Below are 20,411 nucleotides of genomic sequence, written 5' to 3'. Positions count from 1 at the left end.
ACGATTTCTCTTTTGTGTTCTTTTTTGGCTTGAAATTCAGCAATAAATTATGTAATCCATAAAATGGTGCAAAGCACAACTATTCACGTGCAAGTGTTCTCGTAAATCATTAATATCATTTGTTATATTTTTTTCAAAAATTTGATGGGTTAATCGAGTTCCATTTTTTCAAATATTCAAATATCGGAACCATTCAAGTCGATATGGTTAACGAACGGAAAAGAGTTGATTTGCATAGAAATGAAACATCATAGAAGCATAGACGATCGACGAAAAAAAAAAAAAGTCAAATTCGAGCCGATACAGTACACTTAAATTCTCAATTAAAAAACATAGCTTCAACCTTGCAACTTCACACATCCTCATAAAATCTAAAAACCGCACATAAATGTGGCTACGGAATTACGAACGTCTTAAGATCTTGGCTTGGAATTCAAGCTAATACACCCCCGAAGGCCTTATCTTGTTGATCGCGTCAGCTCTGCGTTAGTCTTAAGCCTTAGCTTGATTAATTTATATAATTTCTCTTATCATTCGTTAAAGGTAAACAACTTTTCATTTGTTAACTTTTCGCCTTGCTAGTTTCGACATATACACAGACTTCGACCTAATAGTAGCGAAAAATGTTTACCTTAAACAAATAGGGTATAGTATACAAATAAAAAGGCAAAAAAATTAAAGCTTCTTCATAACGTGGAGTCAGGAGCTCTTTACTAATTAGTCCTAACTTCACGAGTTCATAGGCGCTCGTGTGAGTTCATATTACATTCGCTAAAGAGTTGCGGCTAACCCTCGGATAATTATAAACTAATTACATGCACATACGCTTTACTGCTACAAACACGCAACATAACAGCACCATATGGTTATTGCAACATTAGGTTTGAAAAGTTTTGTAACTCTTCTTTACACGTATGGTCAAAGTTTTTTATCATCACGTATTTACGTTGTTTGAATAAATCGACTTAGTGAATTGAGCTTATACTCGAACTTTTCAAAACAAGAACCACAAAAAGTGGTTCTCCAAATTATTAATTCCGCAATTGTGGCATATAATGGTAACAATATCCGAGGTCTCGCGTGTACGAATAATGTATTATGAACATCGAAAAAGGATCATGATTATAATGATTTTATGATTCACCCCACCTCGTATTGACCCTACTTTATTAAAATTATTGAAGTTGTTCAACAGCGTATTTTTGTTATTCACTGTTGTTGGCGAGCTTTTTTTTTATCAACACCTTTGGTAACAGACCACAACTAAGTCAACTCAAACAATGTCGTATTACAATACTTTATAAAATAAATTGTGACCCACGTAAGAATTTTAAATTTCTTGGCGTGTACATTATCTTGTCTTTTATAAATGTAAAAAAAAAGTAGCAGTGAGAGAAGAGAAAAAAAAAAAATGCCGGAGGTAAGCAGTAAAGAATGAAATAATAAGACCCATTAGTCTTTTGACAGGAGACAAAGCACTGCCGTGAGAAATGAAATTTCTGGTGGGTGCCTTAGGGAGCAGCGGCAGCGGCTGGCAATAGCAGAAACGCATTGAGATTCTTTTCGCGTAATCGCTTGTGGCGATGGATGCGAGTTTTGACGGCTGCGATTAATGAGCGGGGTATTACGCATCATACAGAGAGTGAAAAATTTTAGGAGATTCTTCCTGAAATTATAGTTACTATTCATTTATGCCTTGATCTCCTCTGTGGTAGCAAATGTAGGTCTTTTCCCCACTATATTTCATAAATAAAGCTATTTTTGTGTTCTTTCGGAGGAAGCTTTGAGATAAATTTTCCTTAAAAACGTGTATAATGTTATCAGCAGTATCTCAGTATTCACTAGACCGAGCGACAACACACGTAGACTCATGACACTCTTTCATCCCTGGAAGGCTTTTCGACCCAAAATCTCGAGAGAGTACCTGAGTGTGCGTTTGCTGTAAAAAAAACCTTAGAATCAGCTCTACGAAGCTTACGTGAGATTTTTTAATTTAATTCTACGCGATGTCAGGAAAATCAATTTTCCTAATTTTAATTAGTCGCTTTTGTGAACAGTGCAAAGAGGAAAGTAAAGGAAGTATCGAATCACTTTTTAATTGCGATGAAAAGATAAAAAGTAAATTAATGAAGGATACGAAAGCCTTGGTGAGTGTATATGGAAAAACTTTTGTTTAGACTCGAGGTGAGGAATTTTCTTATCTCCGTTTATACTGCCGAGAGTTGCGCAATTTTCTCTTGGCTCGTTTTTGCCGATAAATAAACATCGCTGCGAATAGTCTTGGGGAATTTCCCTTCTTCACCCTATTTAAATGCTTTGGAAATGCGAAAAGTCATAGTTTTTCCTTTTAAGTTTCACTGCACCGGTATCAAGCTTCGGACGTTTTGTTGTCCACTTTTTTGCGAGGTATGAGCGAATTTTTCACTTGAAATTGCAACCAAATGACTCGATTCATTATTAGCTGACTTTCCCAAACGAGGTTTGCTAAAAATAATAATATTACCTGTACGTCAGTTGGGAAATCACAGCTTATTTACATTTAAATTGATGGTGGACGTGACATCGCAAACTTCGCAAACGCACGCATACCTGGTGCTCTCGAATGGCCAATCAAATTAAATTACAACAAAGTTCCAACGCATGCAGCCATCCCCTGGCTTTTACAATCCATTAAGCCCTTCGGGACGAAAGAAACAACAACAACAATGCCACAACTCCATCCACATTTGTGCACCAACTCCTGCGCTCACGCATTCGTTAAATAAATGAGCAGCTGTAACGAATCCCCTCAAAAGCCTCGTGAAATAATTATGAGGAACCAAGAGTACCTACTTACTTGACCCTCGAGCAAAAATAATGAAGATTACAAAACTTTGCGGATCACTTATTCACGAGTACATATTATATTGCATGGGATGAATTATTGTTACTTTTTGGAAGATTTATGGTTAAACAGAGCGAAGACGCCCTAATGCTTAAGAGCTTCAGTCCTAGCATTTAAGAGGGTGTTGTAACGCAGTTTAGTATTACTCGAGCAGAGACGCCTCATTATCCTTTTATACCCCCTACCCCACCTGCTGCCGCACGATAAAAAAAAAAAAAAAAAAAATTGCTCTCGCGTCATTCCTTCGTACACAGGACGAGGAATGGCTTTGCTTCTCCTTTCGTTCATTTAGAAATCGTCCACCGACTTGCGTTGCGTGTATGGGTAAGAGAGGGTAAGAAAAGAAGCTGTGAGTGGGGTCGAATGCATTTCTTGACTCGTCCTGCGATTTTTGGTGAGATTTGGGCGAATCACGTGATCTTTGATGAATCCATGCAATGATTATTAGCTCGAAAAAACCCACGCCGCTTCGTAAGAGTGCTCGTGCTCATTGTCAACCAAAGTTGCTCACACCACACACTGGAACAGCAAAGATCCACTCCAATTTTATATATCCTTTGTGTGAAAATGTATGAAACATTCCGAGCGAGTCACTACCCCATCCCTCTCCCGGCTTGTTTATCTCAACGTGACGGGCGGTATTTTTTTATCCCAGAAAAGGGCTTTCGAGAGATGAAGGAAAGCGCATCTTCTGCGTGTAACTCTCGTAAATCTTTACCCCCGTCCGAGGGCGACAAGCTTTCGCCCGCGTAAGGGATGGAGAACGGATGACATCGTCGCTCGGCTTTACTCGTCTTATCGCCAACTGCCGATTTCATCGATGTTCCCTCTGCTTTATCTTTTCGAAAATTTGTCCACGTAGCGAACGGAGGGATGGTATTTCGGAGGGATTGCACTTTACTGCAAATTTGTTCAAAATCAACTCGTGACGTGTTTCATTGTTTTGTACGTTTGGGGATAGGTGTCGGAGACAATGCGTCTAACGAAGCAATGACGTAATTACCCCTGAGACTTTAAGCCCGGATGAGAGGACACGTGTGTCAACAGATGGATAATACCCGGACACAGTGAGTCGTCACGTCCTCGGGATCCAAACTCGGTTCGCATTTATAAGCAGTTTCAGAAAAAATATCTACTCGAGCGTCCTCAGGTCTGCGAAAAGATGCTTTTTTCGAAAGATATCACAGGGGATGGAGGTTTTTTCTTCTTGAAGCCTTCACAACTGTAAAAAAAATGTGCATTGCTGGTTTTCCATTGGATTATTCAATAAAATTGGTCAAGGAATCCATCAAAGCTGTCAGACGACACGACTCACACAACCTCCATAAATCTCGATTGTACCTGTACTCTCAAAAGAAACAATCTCTTAATATTAATTCGTTGTGAAAAATGTTGCTCCTATATGTCACCTGCGTTCCCATTATAATTGTCAAATCCAAACGCAGGTGTTAACGAGAAAATCCTCTCCCTCCCTCGAAAAACTAATTGAAAAACAAGTGCGGTTGTTATTTTCTTTCTTTTTTTTTTTGTGAAAGTATAGCTCTTTCGCGTAAAGCGCTTCAAAGAGCAGAGTCTTTTAGTTTTCGCGGGCTATAGAAAATTGAGAAAAAACAAAACAGCCGAGGATTTCAAAAGAACTCGCTTCCCTTGCACTCGCACACGCGCTGGAAAAGAGAAGATTATCGTACCTGAAAGGAAAAGGCTTCCACACCTTGTTGAAAAGGGTAAAAGAGCTCGTTTTATTTTCCATCGGTAAAATAAGAGAAAAGTGAGAGGCGCGAAAAGGAGAAAAGAGCGTTTTGCTTATTGTAGTTTCAGGGATCATGGGTGTGGGTGATAACGGAAATTGTTTGGTACAGTGGCATGTGTAATTGTTTTTTTTCTTTGGGTTATGTACACAAAGCTTAATCACATTATTTTTAAACGTATTTTAAGTTGTTATTCTTAGTAACAATTCATGTACATATATTTATAGGTAAAATTATTTTGACACAAAATTTTCTCTATTACGAAATATTATTTTCCATATTGAAAAAAATGTTATTCTAATTTATTAGATATTTAATAAATAGTAAAAGATTACTTCACGAAAAAGAAATGGACCGTATGCCTTATATTTCTTTAAATTTGTAATTAATTAAAACGTAATAAATAAATAATATATTAATATATACGTAATAAATAAATGATAAATTAAACGTAACAAATAAATTAATAGGTGTAGGTCATGATTTTCTTACTAATAACAAGTTTAAATGAATAGAACCTCTCAAAGAGATTAAAATGAGTTTGCACAATTTAATTAGACGCGAAATCACATACATACCAGAACTCTTTAATATTTGATTTGTCGCCCATGACAGAGTTTCTCTGCAAGACAGCTCAATTGCTTCCTCAAGCTCTCTTACACTCCTTTTGTTTTTAAAGCCATTAAAGTATAAAATTCATAATTCATGAAGCTACTATACATCTAACTTTCAGTCTATAATCGGTTTTGCTCGACGCTTATGGAAAAGGGTAACTTTCCCCTGTAGTGAGATTGGCATTGCTTTCAGTACTTGAGAAAATTTAGAGCAGCAAAATAAATTTATAAATAGTTATTAATGAATCAAAAGCTGAATGACAAAAGTAAAAAAAAATAAAAAAAAAAAGAGTTGTAAGAGTTGTTCCACAATCAAATAAGTTTGCTATTAAAATTGACAATCGAAAAAGAAGTAAAAAAAATTCTTAGTGCAGCCAAGTTACAAAATGACACACTCAAATCGAAACTTCAGAAAAAAAAAATTCAATGCTTTTAGTTTATCAAAAGAAAGTTATTGTTTAATGAAATGTATTTGTAACTAAATAATTATTTTTTCAGCAAATCTTGAAATAAAGTGTAGAATCAGAGCTACCTAATTCTAAACTCTAATGTTAGTACAAATAATTTAATGATTTTACGCACACGCGTACGTCGACAAGATCAAGATTTTGTGTGCTCTAATTTTAGAATGGAATGCACTGTCGTGTCGATTAAAATTGTTTTCGAATTCCTACACTGTGTAGCTTTGTATAAGATCTTACACGCACACTCATAATTTCCAACACACATGATAAAAAATCCACCAACAGTGGATCCCAACATTTTTCAACGAAAATTCGTCTCCGGCCGAACAATATTCACGAGAAGGCGAACATTGCAAAATCTCGACTTCCGGCAACAGTTCATTTTTTTTTTTTCGCACAACAGCTGTATACCACGGTGCACAGCCGTTGCTTTTAATTGGCAAGCTCGACGACTCTCGGTGTCTATCCTGCCAAGTGACGCTAATCGTTGATTATCCTATTGTTTTTCGGCAACATATACGTATTCGCATCGTAATTTTTTATTCGCTTCCGGTCGGTCGAGAGACAGGGTCGAAAAAAGGGCCAACCAATGAAACTTCCAGTAACAAACTCTAGCTGATCCTCGAATAAATCCCAGTAACCAGCAGAGCGTGGAAAATAAAAAAGTTGAAAAAAGCTTGAGCGCTGCTCGCCCAGAGAGTCGGAGAGCCAGGGTGATTAACGCTGACCCGAGACAGCCAACTTTCTTATAAAGTGCTGGCGCACTTCCTCCGTGCGTTCGTGATTACCGGGTCGCCTCCTCCCACGCACCGATGGAGCTTTTCGACTCACGGTCAAATGGTTTTTCTTTTTGCGACAGAGCGCCTACCCACTCGGAGATAAACTCTAGTGCGATGAAACCGTTGGTAATTGAATTTTGGAATTTTTACTCAATTTCGTACCCCAAGATGATTTTAATGCTTCACCTCACCGTTTCGTTTCCAACGAGAAGTATGATGTAACGATTGAGCACGTGAGATGTGACGTGCAGCACGTGACGAAATGAAAACATCACGTTCACGTTGACTTGGCCTAACCAACGCGATTCGTTATGATTCGACTCGCGAACCAACAAATTTCGGAGGGACATCTCAAAACATAATGTCATCAAACAAAGTGAGGGTCCTCCAATTCGGCGCGACAGCCTTGATTTCCCGTGCGCTCCAGCCATTTTCGTTTAATTCGATAAGAAAGCACAGCCAGTCGGTCTTCCTGCCTCGGGCTTTAATTCACATTGTAGCGCGGCCCAAAGCTGGTATTATTTCGTTGGTGATTTATACATACGAAAACGCCGTCTCATTGTTTGCGCTCCGCGTTACTTTTAAATCAGGGGATGAGAGAAAGAAGCGTAATGCCAAATTGGCCGCTGTCGACTGGTTGATCTTTACCTGCTTTTTGCTCGTTGGGCCAAAAATATACCGATCCCCCCGAGCTTGAGTGTCTGTCTGTGTGTGTATCGCAGCTTGCGAGCTTTGATCGCGTGCGTGTTGGAGAGGGAATTCCCCCCCCCCCTTCATTTTCGTAACAGGGGCTGATTTTGTTAATTGAGGGGTTAGGGTAATTGTACGTCAGCTGGGCAAATTGATTTGAAAGTGTCGGTGTTGGGGGAACAACGGTAGATTGGATGTCTTGTTTTCGAGGGAGGAAAACAAAGAATAATCGAGATGGATGGAATAATTTTCAAATGTATCATACCCAGAGATGAGGCGCACGGGATTCCACGGAGGGAGGATTCCAGCCCCGAGTGGTGCGTTCAATTTTCCGCGCAATACCAGTCCCTGCAAAAGCTAGCTTTGCGAAAAAAAAAAAAAATGTGTACATCCCTCGCAAATACCTCCATTTATCCATTTATTTTCTCATTTATTCGTGATTCGGCAGAAAATACCTTAGTCCCAGTGACTCTCCGCACTCGATCATCCCCCTCGGATCGAGCATTGATATACGTAAGTTTCCCGAATGTATTGAAAAATAACTCGACATCCAACCCCCTCGGAAGCTACTCCACCGTGGAAAAAAAAAAAAAGAAATTAAAATAAGGCTGAGCATAATACATACCGTGCCAGTATTCCAGCGCTGCAGGCCGGCCGGGTGGTCCCGGCACCTCCGACTGTCACCGAGACAGCTATTGCGTCTGGTTCCTTTCAGCTCCGCGCTCCGCTCTTCTGATCTCTTGTATTACACCCTCTTAACTATATAATACTGTACAAGCTCTCAAGTATCACCGTCGTATATCCTCCTCTTGTTTCCCAATATCAAGGAACGACACGAACCACCAACATGTGTCGAATTATCCTTTGACAACTTTTTTCCCCAATCGTTTTCGTCTAGGCTTGTGCAATAGTAGCGCTTCTCTTTATGTGCGTATATTATCGAGTAACCACCAATTGAATTGCACAGGACAACGGGATGAAAAATTTTTCAAGCGCAAGGAACAGCACGCCCGAGAACAGGTGCATCCTCCGCGTCAACACAATCACGCCTTCGAGACGGGTGTAGTCCGTGCGCGCGCTGTATACAGTGTACTTCCTCTCTTCGGGGTGAAAACAAGAGGGAAAAAAAATTATCGCTGGACTGAAACTCATGCACATAGAGCGAGTGAGAGAAAGAAGGCTTCACGATGACATTCCCAGGATGGTTGTCGAGCCCGCACTATTGCATGTTCTACCACGAGCACCGGAGAAAGAAAAACAAAAAAAAAAAAAAAAAAAGAAAGAAAGACAGCGGTCAAAAAAAAAAAAAAAAAAATTACAACGGTACACCGTGCACTGCCCTATCCATCTACATCCACGCCTATACAGGTCCGCGATACAGGTGCCCGTGCTTTTTCTCCCCGTAAAACGCGCGAACTCACCGGTTACGCGCGTCACTCGCTCGTGGAGGTCGGCCAGAGACTGAGCGGCTGATGTTCTCTCTCCCCTGTTTCCTCTCCTCCTCCGATCGGGGCTTGGCTCTCCCACTTCCCGTGTCGTGTACGTGTATATAGGAGACACCCGCGCGGCACATGTATCGAGAAAGACGGCGGATAATGAGAAAAGGGAGGATTGCCAACGCGAGCGGCCAGTGCGCCTCTGGCCGTCACAGCCGCCGGTCGAGCTCGGCGTTTATGCTGTTTGGCTTTGGGCGTGGGAGGAAAAGAACGAGAAAGAGCAAGGGCCTCCTCGGGAACGGCGCCTGCACACATGCGCGTCGGGGGTAGCGGTGGATCACAGCTGCCGGCTCGAACTAGGTGTCATGTATGCAGAAGAGAGGGGCAGAGGTGGGGGGGGGTGCGAGTGCCATCGAGGTGAATGAATGAATGGCCGTGTGAATAAAATTCGAGGGGACCGACGAGAGAGGCTCTCTTCCTCCCTCCCCCTCTGTGTGCATCTACGTGTGGGGATGTTTTTTTTTTTTTTTTTTTTTTTTTTTTTTTTCGTTCGAACGTACAGTGTTGTCTGTTTGTTCGGACGAGCGTTCGTGCAATGTTTGCATCTCGAGCCATCAGATGTGTGTATCTATCATTGCACGGCCGAACGCGCCGTACGAGAGAGAAAGAGCCGGTATATCTGGGTCAAAAGTTATAGCTTATTGTGTCTCTGTCGTTTTGATTGGATCGTCGCTCTCTTTTCCGTCACCGTCCGTCATCGATTCGTCGGATTGTCTCGTGCGCGCACAATCGTGTGGTCGAAGCTTCTGTTTTGCCGAGTGAATATTATTTACGTATACACACGATCCTTTCGCCTCCAATGAAATTCAACTCAGAGGCTCGCTGCACTTCCAGATTAACCCTCCGCTCCTGACGAGCCAAACTAATCAGCAAAGGTGCTCGCAGTGCAGCTCTTTTTTTTTTTTTTTTTATTCGTCGTGCCTCGAGGTGCACGGATTAAATTTCATACTCGCGCGAAAGGATGAGGGAACGCAATTTTGTTTGGGAAGGTAGAAACGCGAGCAAACAGACCAGTGCTTGCAAAGTCAAAGAGCCGGCGCGCGCGCTTATTGTGGAGGGCGTGGTCGCGGCGTTGTTGACCCTCGGGGACGGCATTGTCGCCTCGCATTCTCATGGTACATTCGAGTACTGGGCATGATTGACGAAAGGTTTTATTGTACGTGCGCTGGGATTTTCGAGGGAATGGCTCGGGAAGAAGGAATTGTGGGGAGGGTTTCGTATGGACTACAGAGCATGTTAGAAATGTTAATGTGCCCTCGAAATTTCTGTGATTTAATTATCTCTCGGAATGAGGAAGAAGGTATATTCATGGGAAAAAATTATCTCGCAACGAGAAAAGTAATCCCTTGTTTTGAGAAGCTCTAAAAATCATTCGTACAAAATACAAGGGTATCTCTAATACTTTTATGAAGCATAACGGACCAATGAATTTTTTTTTTTAATATTTGGATACTAGAAAAACATTGTGGACTAGCAAAAGCAGCATATTTTACAAGTGTCGCATTTCAAACGGACATGTACAGGCTATGGAGCTCGAAAACGCTACGTCTGACCATAATCGGTGTATATCTACTTACTCGGCTCAAACACGACAAGATACATCTTCATTCGGAATAAACATTGTGTTTTAAACAGCTATTGAAAATTTTTTTCTCTCGAAATCGATATTACATCGCACAAAAAATATCTTAAGAAAAAAACTGATAAAAAAAAAAAAAAAAACAAACAAACAGATTCATAAATAATACCATCAGTATCGTAATTTGGATATCGATTTGTTATCTAAAATCTTTGGTACTAAAAACCCAAGCCACGATTCACAGAATATCTCTTTTGTAAACGGGAAAGTCGAACGAGATATAGAATAATCTTGGCTTCAAAACGGAGAAAACATCTTTAATGGCACACTTATCTCAAGGTTGCTCGAGCCAGGGGCTGGGAAATACAGATAATTCGTTGGATCCGGCAGGATAACATCGAAATGTCACAGAGATTTCCCCCATCCTTGCGTCGTTTAGACGTAATGCTGTACCTTGGCTCTCCGATTAGTTTACTTGATAACAAAAACAATTCCAGATTCTCGGAAAAAGTTAGCGTTATAGTTTTTACCTAAATAAACAATAATTCTGCAAAATGGCATCTTCAAAAAGGTGACCAATAATACAACGAAAAATTATCTAAATGACTAAAATCTCTCACAAATACACCTACACCAAGTAATCAATTTCAAGCTAATTCACTAATTAGGTCTCACTATTTTTAACGTTTTTGTATTATACATACGATTACAACATTGTATCTTATGGCTTGGCAACAGTATTTTTTAACCGTTAGCCATATTGTTCAACCCAAATTATACTGATACATCTTTTCTAATAAAGTTCTAAAGGTCGCAAATGTGATCTTAGTACTATCTAAACTCTCTATTCAAGCTCTAAAATTAAATTCGCAATCAAATAGTACAATAGAAGGAATTTGGTTATTTCATGCTGCCAATACGTCAACCTTAACATAAAAACCCTGAATCCTCAAAAAACTTTTCCAAACTCCGAGCTTTTTCGGTAGGAAAAAAAAAACCAACTGCCCGGATTCTTCTCTGCGAAGCGAAAAAAAGCCTTCACCCACTCGGGGTCGTAAAAAACTCCAAAGGCCAGCTCGCTTTTACCGAGTAATTGATAGCCGGCTCCACACAATCGCAAGAAAAAAAAGACCCTCTATTGGGATGGCACCCATTAATAAGTGTTAGATAAAAGGAAAGAGGTAGATGGATAAAGAGAGAGAGAGAGAGAGTTGGATCAGAATCGGGGGAAAAATTGATCACACGAAAAGGCTTTAAGAGGACTAGTTTAGTTTTTAATGGATTTATCGAGAAAATAGTGAGATCGAAGGGGTACGGACAATTTTGTATGTGGAACAAGAATTATCGTAAGTACAGGAGGCGACAGCATGAAAAACGCTTTGCAAATTAAAGTACATATTTTCTGGACGTACGAAGTATCATAAAGATTAATTTAACGTTTATCGAAACTAAAGGCACTTTGCCAGCGCAATCGGACCCAAACCCGTCAATCTCCAAATATCGTTCCATTCGATAAGCCGCTCATTGACTTACAAAAAAACAATTGTCGTACGAGTCAAGTTTTCTAATGTATTATTGTCTCACGAGCTCAAATACGTGTATGCATGCACTGGTGTTTCTGTCTAAAACGTTACAGGTTGACATTCGTCACTTCTCGGATGATTTGCCTCGTAGACCTTATCAAATATACGATACGCGCATCTTTAACAATTTATAAAGTTTTTTATTTTATTTTTATTATTACTTGAGACAGTATAAAAGACCACACGAAACGTCCAACATCGCTTGCAACATCGGAAAAATTAAAAGAACGAAGGAGTCAGCTCCGGCCTCGAAAGTTCATTCCACCTGAACGTCAAAAATACAAGCATATGTATCTAATATCCAAAGCATTCCTCGACGAAAGCGCACGAACGTCCACGGAAATCTTTTGGATTTCCATGCACATGCCCACACATGATCGTTGTTCGGGGAATTCTCTCGAAGCTGACCCATTTGGATCGTCGCGGAAGAGAAGGCGAAGAAAAAGAGACCATTAACGCAGCGATGTAAGGTGACACGCACACGCGTCCAATGTATATGCACGAGCTCGCAGTAGGTTCACGTCGCGGACAAGGTTAAGCGGTGACCCTCGGCTCGGCTAACTTCTCTTTTTATAAATAGCAGCCGGTGGTGAGAAGCTGAGCTTGAAACTGCTGCTGTGTGCGCCTGACCAAACGAGAGCTTTCACGAGCTTGTGAGGCTATGCGTATGTCCGTGTGTGCGTGCATTTTTTTACGAGTGCTTTTTTATGTGGGTGGGCACGGATATTCGGGGGAATGGTGGTTTTAAGAACGCGAGATTGGAATGCCGATTTGTTTTCCGTTTCGTAAATAAGCTGGTTTTGAAATCATGATTAGCCGCACGTAAATTTATAGGCATGTCGAGTTTTGGAAAATCAATGTACACCCGTGCTCCCTAACAGCCATGGTATTTCGTGAAAATTTTATAAAATGTGCAACTACTGTCTATTATATTTCATCCTTAATTGAAACAGATTAAATGTTTCTCTTTCATTTCGACTCGAAACTTCTCCGCACGAGATTATCTCCAGAGTTAAGTAGATGATGTCAAGATATGGTCAGACATGTTATAAAAAGTCATACTAAAAATGACGTGATGACATACCTTCCACCATCGATTTTTGCTCCAACTTAAAGTGGTATAACGCGAAGTGCTACGTTGCAATTAACTCACTAGAAGTAAGAGTATTGCGCACACTTACATTATTTTTAATCATAAATTCTCTACTTTTGCTCCATTAGCGTGAATCAAATTTATATCTCTAAGGCCTATGGAATGATTAGTGAAACGATAGACAACAAAAAAAAAAAAATATGTATAATCACGTCTATTTAGTTACACTGGGGTAGTGGAAAGAAAAGCAAAATAAACAAAAGGCGCCGGAGAAAAAAAAGCAGCCGTCTTTGTCTCAGTAGAGACTAGGCTGCTTCTCTGCCAGAGGCTGAAAGCAGGCGTCGACTCCACTGAGAGAGACATTCCCGGAAGCGTGGCTCTCGGCCAAAAATCGTCAAAAAGCCGTTCAATGAGCTTTGATTTCACCACGGCGACTTTTTCTCGAGGGAAAAAGAGCGGTTGCGTTACTACACTAAGTCAGTGGGCCAGATCGAGTTTCGAAAAAAAAAAGTTTACAGTCGAGATTATTAGCCTCATGGGAGAACCTTGTGTTTGCTGAACTGTTCATTTTAGAGCTTGGTAAGAATCTTTTGTCATCGATAGTGATATGTTGGATAAAATTTAATTTTTTTAAATATTATACGTGCAATAGATTTACTTCCAACCCCTCGTATTAAAATATATTGTATCTGATTTGCCTTCCTCTTGCAGATGCGAAAAAAATCGTACATTTGGTAAGCTAACGCACTAATTTGGCTTACACGTGATGCAAAGTGTCATATTAAAATTGTTACTTTATTTGTTCTCGTTTTAAAGTTCATCTGAAAGAATTTTTCAATAACTTAACGAAAATTAATTAATCACGTTTTACAAATGAAACATATAAATAGATTTTAATGAATAATATGTTTTATACAGTGATAAGCAAGTTCATATAAGTTTAAATATCCCACCCTCGTTTGTTCTAAAAAATTATACATAATATGTATTTGCTTAAATCAGAACAGTCCATAAGGTCATTGAGCATTTCAGATTTCAAGGTAGTAAAGTCGATAAGAGGGGATCATTTCTACACCCAAAATCTCTACGCATATCTACTTGTAAAATGAAATCGCAGTTTAATTTTTCCAAACTATTTTTTTGAAACGTTTGAAATAGATACTTTCATAAATACATTAACAGTTCATTTGTTTACTTTATTACATATTTATGTTACAATTTTGAAGTATCAGAGTTCTGGTGGAAAATGATGCTGTAGCTTCAAGTAATTTTATAATACAAATTTATGAAAAAAACATCAAAGATACTGCTGCAGCTGAATTGTAAAACCAACTGAAGCATGTACCTGTACTTACAAAATATTATATACCAAACAGAGATAACTCGCATTTATTTTCTTATGATTCATAAAAATGAAATCAATTTTCTAAATGTAAAAAAAGTTAGAAGGACAAAAAATATGATGCAACAAAACTAGTTTTACAAAACCAGACAATGACCAAAATGATATTTCTAATCGAAAAAAGGAAAAACACATCGTTGGTCCGGAGAAGGGAAAAATCTCACCAATCGACATCTTCTTGTGAAAAAACTAAGCTCGTTGCTTCTTCACCAAAACAAATCACAACCATATATTTACAATAAAAAAGAAAAAAAAGAAAAAAAAGAAAATAAATAAATAGATCGAAAGAATAACCGATTGCTTCGAGAGTCGCCTGTATTTTGAAAACACGGGCTCTATTTCCGGCAAAAGTAGCGTGCACAGTGAGTCTTGAAGCAACTCGAGCGCGCGCGCGTCAATTCTCACTCTCGAACGGCCAGGCATGGAACATATAGGTGTATTTATCAATAAGTGGCAGCACCAGGGGCAAAGAGTTGCGCGCCGCCAACCGCGGGCGTCGAGCAAATATATGTCGGACGCGCAGATCGCATGACGCACACGCATGTGTGCACACGCTGGTCGGGAGAAAGCTCTTGAAAAGCGGGAGGGGAAGAGCTTGCGCGTGGAATTTTTCGAAGCGCTAATTTTGATCCGAGACCGCAAACGGCATCGCATCCACTGCATACGCATCGACGTATTTTGATATAGGCGTAGGGAGGGAGAGTCTGACGCACTTGGATCGTATTGTTGTTATTTTTCGATCGAAATCTGTTGCATGGATCGATAATTCGAATATTTTTGATCAATGTTTAGCTTCAAATTATGTGCAGGAAATTAATCAAGCTCTGATGTGTGATTTCATGCAAGAAAATGGGTACAGAACTATGAAAAAATTGGACATAGTTTCAAATAAACAAACCGTAACTCTTGATGTATTTATGTTAGTTTGAAAAATGCCAGTGCAGTATAAGTAAACAGCGTACGAGGTGCGTGACCTTGAGACTGTGCGACAACGACGATATGAGTCATTAATTTTCACAGCTGTACAAAGGTGTCGATTACCAAGAAATTTATGATTGACTTACGGAACTAATAGTCAAGCAGATAATAAAGGCTCATTTCAAATTTATTAACTTTAACACTTGTCGATCTTATTCAACAATAATTCTTCTTCTACGGTTTCATACGTCCATGAAAAATGAGGTCGAACAATTATTTTTAATTGTTCAAGTTTCTAATTTACGGGGTTAAGTAAGGATACATCATGTGTTTAGTCACAAAACAAAGATGCAAAGTTATATAAAAATTATTTTTTATTCGGCATAAAATTAGTATCATCATAACAAACGTAGAAATGCTTCTTACTTACTACAAAATTTACTGGGACACAAATATCCTTAATTCTAAAAATTATTATCATTACAAAAGTTGGATGCACTCAAGCACTGGTAACGTCTTAGCTCCTTTAAATATCATGTATATTTATGTAACACTTTTTCTTCAAACAAACTATGAATTTATTTATTATTACGTGAGCTCATTGAAATAATCAAACGTCACAAAAATTATTGTGGTAAGAGCAGATTTCATTACCTAGTAAATCCAATTTCCGACATAAACAGAATGTCAATTTCAGGACCGTCAGTCATGAAAAATGTGGGATGTGGGCGATGTTCGTACTATTAATATGATTTTTCTTGAGAAACTTTCTTATGTTATAATAGTGAAGTAAAAAATATGTTGTAATAAGATTAACATATTTAAATAATAAAGTTTACAGTTCAAGTCCAAGTACATGCATTAAGCAGTAATATCTAGTCGATAAGGTTAGCTAGTAGTTGGGTAACTGCTATATGAATCACAGAAAAGTTACAATTAGAATTAAGAGGATCAAGCTCATTTAATTTTTTTGACAGATTAAAAAAAAGTTTGTGCAGATCATTTAAACAGTAACTAAATTTTTTATGAACAATAAAATTCATATTTTTTATACATTTGTTAAAAATAAAAACTGGATGGTTACTTTTAAAAAAATCTTTGTTTAACGACAATCTGTCATAGTAAAACTGCATTTTTAAAATTATTCTTTTATTTCAATAAAATAGATAAATTGTTAAAAAAGTTTTAAATCTTTAAGAAACTTTTCAATGCTAACAGTAGCATAATAACAATGAAGACACACCACACGCATCCCATCAATTTTTTTGTTTTATATTTGAGTTATTTTATTGTATATTTTACGAATATTTATCAATATGAGGATTTTTTTCTTTTAATAATTTACGTAATAACCAGTAGCAAATAAAAAAAAAGATATCAAAATTATAACGAGAACTTTGACAGTCCATAAATGGAAAAATGTACATTATTTCCAGAGAGCAACAAATTTTGTACCTTTGTATACTAGGCGAAAAAATTTTTTTACAGTTGTACATCGATGTACCTAACGGTATAAACTATTTAATACTCATCAATTTGTTTTTAATTAATATAGCGATTCTTTGTTACATTCTGGACCTTTTATGGATAGTTTTATGTTTACAGCTTCAGAACAACATAATGGAAGCATCTTTTATCTCCTACATTCTCTGGGCTTGTCTTTTAAACGCTTACATATCTCATGCTTCAAGTTTTTCAGAGCTGGTATTAGATTACTTTCGTTATTTTTTTCATTATCAAAAGTAATGGTTGGAATAAAACTGACTTTCGGTTCCAGTTCATCTGTGACTTGACCAAATTTAGACAAAAGTCTTCTGCCCTCGGCAGACTGGGCACAGCTTTTTATACTCTCATACTCGGGTAATGTACTACCACAACTAACAAAATCTTGCGAGGGATGCGTATTGTCCTTAATCATACAAGCTATTAGTTTCAGCTGTTTTCTGGAATCACTGATCTTGTTGACAGTACATGCATGGTATATATTAGCTTCACACTCAACTGGTCCATGCTGACACTCAAATTCAAAGTCATTTTCAATAATTCTCGTCTTGGCCTTTCCATATGGAATCAATTGCAATTCGATGAAATCCTCAATACTGTTGAATGTTGGTACTAGTTGTTTTAGGATGAAATTTCTTGAGTCTGGGCACAGCGCCTCGTAGTAAACGTTTACTAATATTTGCTGGTTAACACTTTGCTTCTCAATCAACTCTCTTACTTCTTCTGGTTGTACCTCATACAGTGACCAGAGCTTGGAGCTCTGCCAGAACAATAGGATCACAAATGCAACTAGTAGTAACTTAAGTCTCATACTATTGATGGACTTCATTTTAAAAAATGTAATGATAACAAAGCTGCAACACTTGTCAATTTAATGCCAAATACTGTATTAGCACATGGTAAATAGTATTTTGACTAGATCATACATTAACAATATTTAGGGCAAACTTAATAATAGTACATACAACTTTAACACTTGAACCTGAAAAGTAAATCTGATTATTAGTGCAATTCAAATGTGGCAATATTATTACTATTTTTTAAAATTAGTACATGTAACTATTACCTCACAAAAATATCTTTCAAGACTTTATCCTAGAATTTTAATGTTTTATCAATTTAATATTATTGTGTACAGCTGCCACTGAAATTGTTATCTGTCAGTCAAAATCAACGAAACAATTAACTGGTATTCTAAAAAGCATTAATAACAAAATTTGCAAATAAAAAGCTAATAAAAAAGAGAAAAAATTCAAATATAATAAGCAAATTTAAGATGAACCGTACCTAGTAATATTAGTGATAACACAGATTTGTTCACGTCGACATGGTTTTAGAAATAGTCAACTTATCAGTCGTGGCGATAAAAATACAAATATCACGCGCCACATATTGCAGTAGTATGTAATAATAAATGTACACAAAATAGAAGTTTAGGTTATGCCACCACTCATTTAACAGACGACTATACGGGGCCTAACTGCGACAGTAATTACATGTCGATCGTAGTAGTGTCGCAACAACGTATACCTAGTACGGGCAGCTCACTGGGGCATTTCGTTTTTTTCCACTCTTATATTCTTCATTCCTCTATTCTACACCTGGTTTTATACACAACACACAACTTTGTATCTACTTAAACTGCTTGTATGTGTTGGGTGTAATTTTTTTCTCCTTATTTGGTAGTGCCGCATGCGGTTCTCTTTGCAGCTATGTGCCAACTCAAAGCTATGTGTTCTTTGCGTTATTTTTTAAAAGAAAAACTAAGGGCTGTAGCAAAATAGTTACTTTGAAATTTAAATAAATATAAGATGGATAATAAACTTTGACGTACAGCTTTTTAAGTTACAAATGATTATTATTATTATTCGTTCAAATTTATGTTACAAAATAAGTCATAATAATTACAAACAACATCGCTCCTTCAATTGTCATCCAGTACCTTGAATCTTATTATATTTATATATAAATTCGTTCAAGTTTTTTTTCATTGTCACATTTAAAAGAGACAAGTCTTTATTATCTTTTATGAGGGCTTTTGATTTTTTTTTAATCTCTACGCATTTGCTGTCATTTTGTCTTTCATGAAAACAAAATTAGTGAAAATTGACATGTTGAATGCCTCAAATTTGTGTTTCGAGCTCTGACAAGAAATTATTTTTTCAAACATACATTACTTCGTCGCTTCCAGTGCATTTACACTATTTACAAGATACAATTCATTAATGGATCGTACTTCTTTTACAAAAAGATAATTCAACTATTTATGTTTATTCTACATGTCTCCAGTTCTATAGTAACAAAGTAACTAATAAATACGTACGTAGAATAAGTTTCATTCATGAAATACAAGAAAAATTAATTTAAAATTATTAAATATTAATTAATTAAAATTTCAGTATTAGACAGACATCATAGTATACGTCACTATTTATACTTTGAAGCAGAGCAACACTTAAGACTAAAGAAGTGTAAAAAATGTAGTTCGTAATGTTAATTTCAAAAAGAATGCATTATAAAGTTGTAGTAAAACGTCCTATGATATTTAATAAGAAAATCGTCAAATCAACGTATCTCTATCGATACATGTATAAAAATGACGTTTACATATGAGATGACAAGTACGTCAAATATAATAAAATTCAACAAACGCCACATCAAAATGATCAAAGCGAGTCTAATCATTACACAAGTAATCATTAACTTTTCGCTGTTATTAATTTTACTCCGTTTGTGCAACCTATGTTTTTTCCAACTATATTATTATTGTAAATATACCCTTACTTTTTTTTCTCGTTAATTGCTAAATATTTTCTTCTACGTAACTACGCCTGACACCACCGCAAGAACGTAAACAAAACTATATTCAAACAGGATTACGGCACTCAAATGTTTAATTTTATCATGAATATTACTGTTTTCAACTAATCATAGAAATCAGTGTAGGTGTCGATATCGACATGGAGGAACTTTTCCTTATGGACGATACGTGCGTTCGAATACACATAATTTCATGAGTTGTCAAGGCTTGTGAATTTTTTAAATAGCTTACAAAATGGACTTGTCATCCAGTACTAACAGATCAAAGTTACATTATTACCATTTGACATTACATTCCTTCAAATTAAAGTTACTGTTTATTATACATTAATTTATTTTTAAAAAATGCCTTAGATAATGTGTCAGTTCTTTTGATGTTACAAAGTTTTTCAAATCGAAGTATTATTGTCTAATGTGGAAACAATTAATTTTTCATTTTTATTCGATTTTAACGATTCACTGCTCGTATGGCTGAACTGCGGAGAAAAAAAGTACAAAACTAACCAGATAACCATTCGATAACAGTATTTCATATACGTTCGAAAAATACAGCAATATCATTAATATTAATTTACAAGTTCTAAAGTAATATATACATGTATATAAATATTTATAACTTTTTATTTATAATATAACAAGGGACGAAATCACTGTATATTTTATTTTTTTTATATATATATGACAAGTACAGCTCTAACGGTGGTGTAAGGAGGGAAGGACAAAGAGGGGACGGTGCTTTGAGGCTCGGTTTGGTTAATGGACATTAAAGCGATAATCTCCGCTCGACGTTCGGATGAGGCTTTTAGAAATGTTCTAAATGTTTCTTTTTTCTTCAGAT

At 37.3% G+C, this 20,411-nt stretch overlaps 2 protein-coding genes across 2 annotated transcripts in view; both read right to left on the bottom strand.

Moving 5' to 3' along the window:
* Window positions 1-14,536, bottom strand: part of Ptp36E (protein tyrosine phosphatase 36E) — a 101,291-nt gene extending 86,755 nt beyond the window's left edge. Inside the window, exon 1 of the mRNA XM_089594450.1 lies at window positions 14,497-14,536. The gene's annotated coding sequence lies outside the window, so the exon portion shown is untranslated. The remainder of the gene's footprint in view (window positions 1-14,496) is intronic.
* A 1,945-nt stretch (window positions 14,537-16,481) lies between these two features.
* Window positions 16,482-17,731, bottom strand: LOC111643936 (gamma-interferon-inducible lysosomal thiol reductase-like protein). The gene has a single exon (XM_023392299.2). The coding sequence runs from the start codon at window positions 17,580-17,582 to the stop codon at window positions 16,884-16,886; it is 699 nt and encodes a 232-aa protein (XP_023248067.2). The 5' UTR covers window positions 17,583-17,731; the 3' UTR covers window positions 16,482-16,883.
* Between the last annotated feature and the right edge of the window lie 2,680 nt (window positions 17,732-20,411).

Source organism: Copidosoma floridanum, unplaced genomic scaffold (assembly GCF_036245765.1).
Source record: "Copidosoma floridanum isolate Cflo_tuat_1 unplaced genomic scaffold, Cflo_Japanese_pri ptg000021l, whole genome shotgun sequence".
Classification (NCBI taxonomy): domain Eukaryota; kingdom Metazoa; phylum Arthropoda; class Insecta; order Hymenoptera; family Encyrtidae; genus Copidosoma; species Copidosoma floridanum.
The sequence above is the reverse complement of the archived record's forward strand: the minus strand, read 5'-3'. Positions and strand labels throughout refer to the sequence as shown.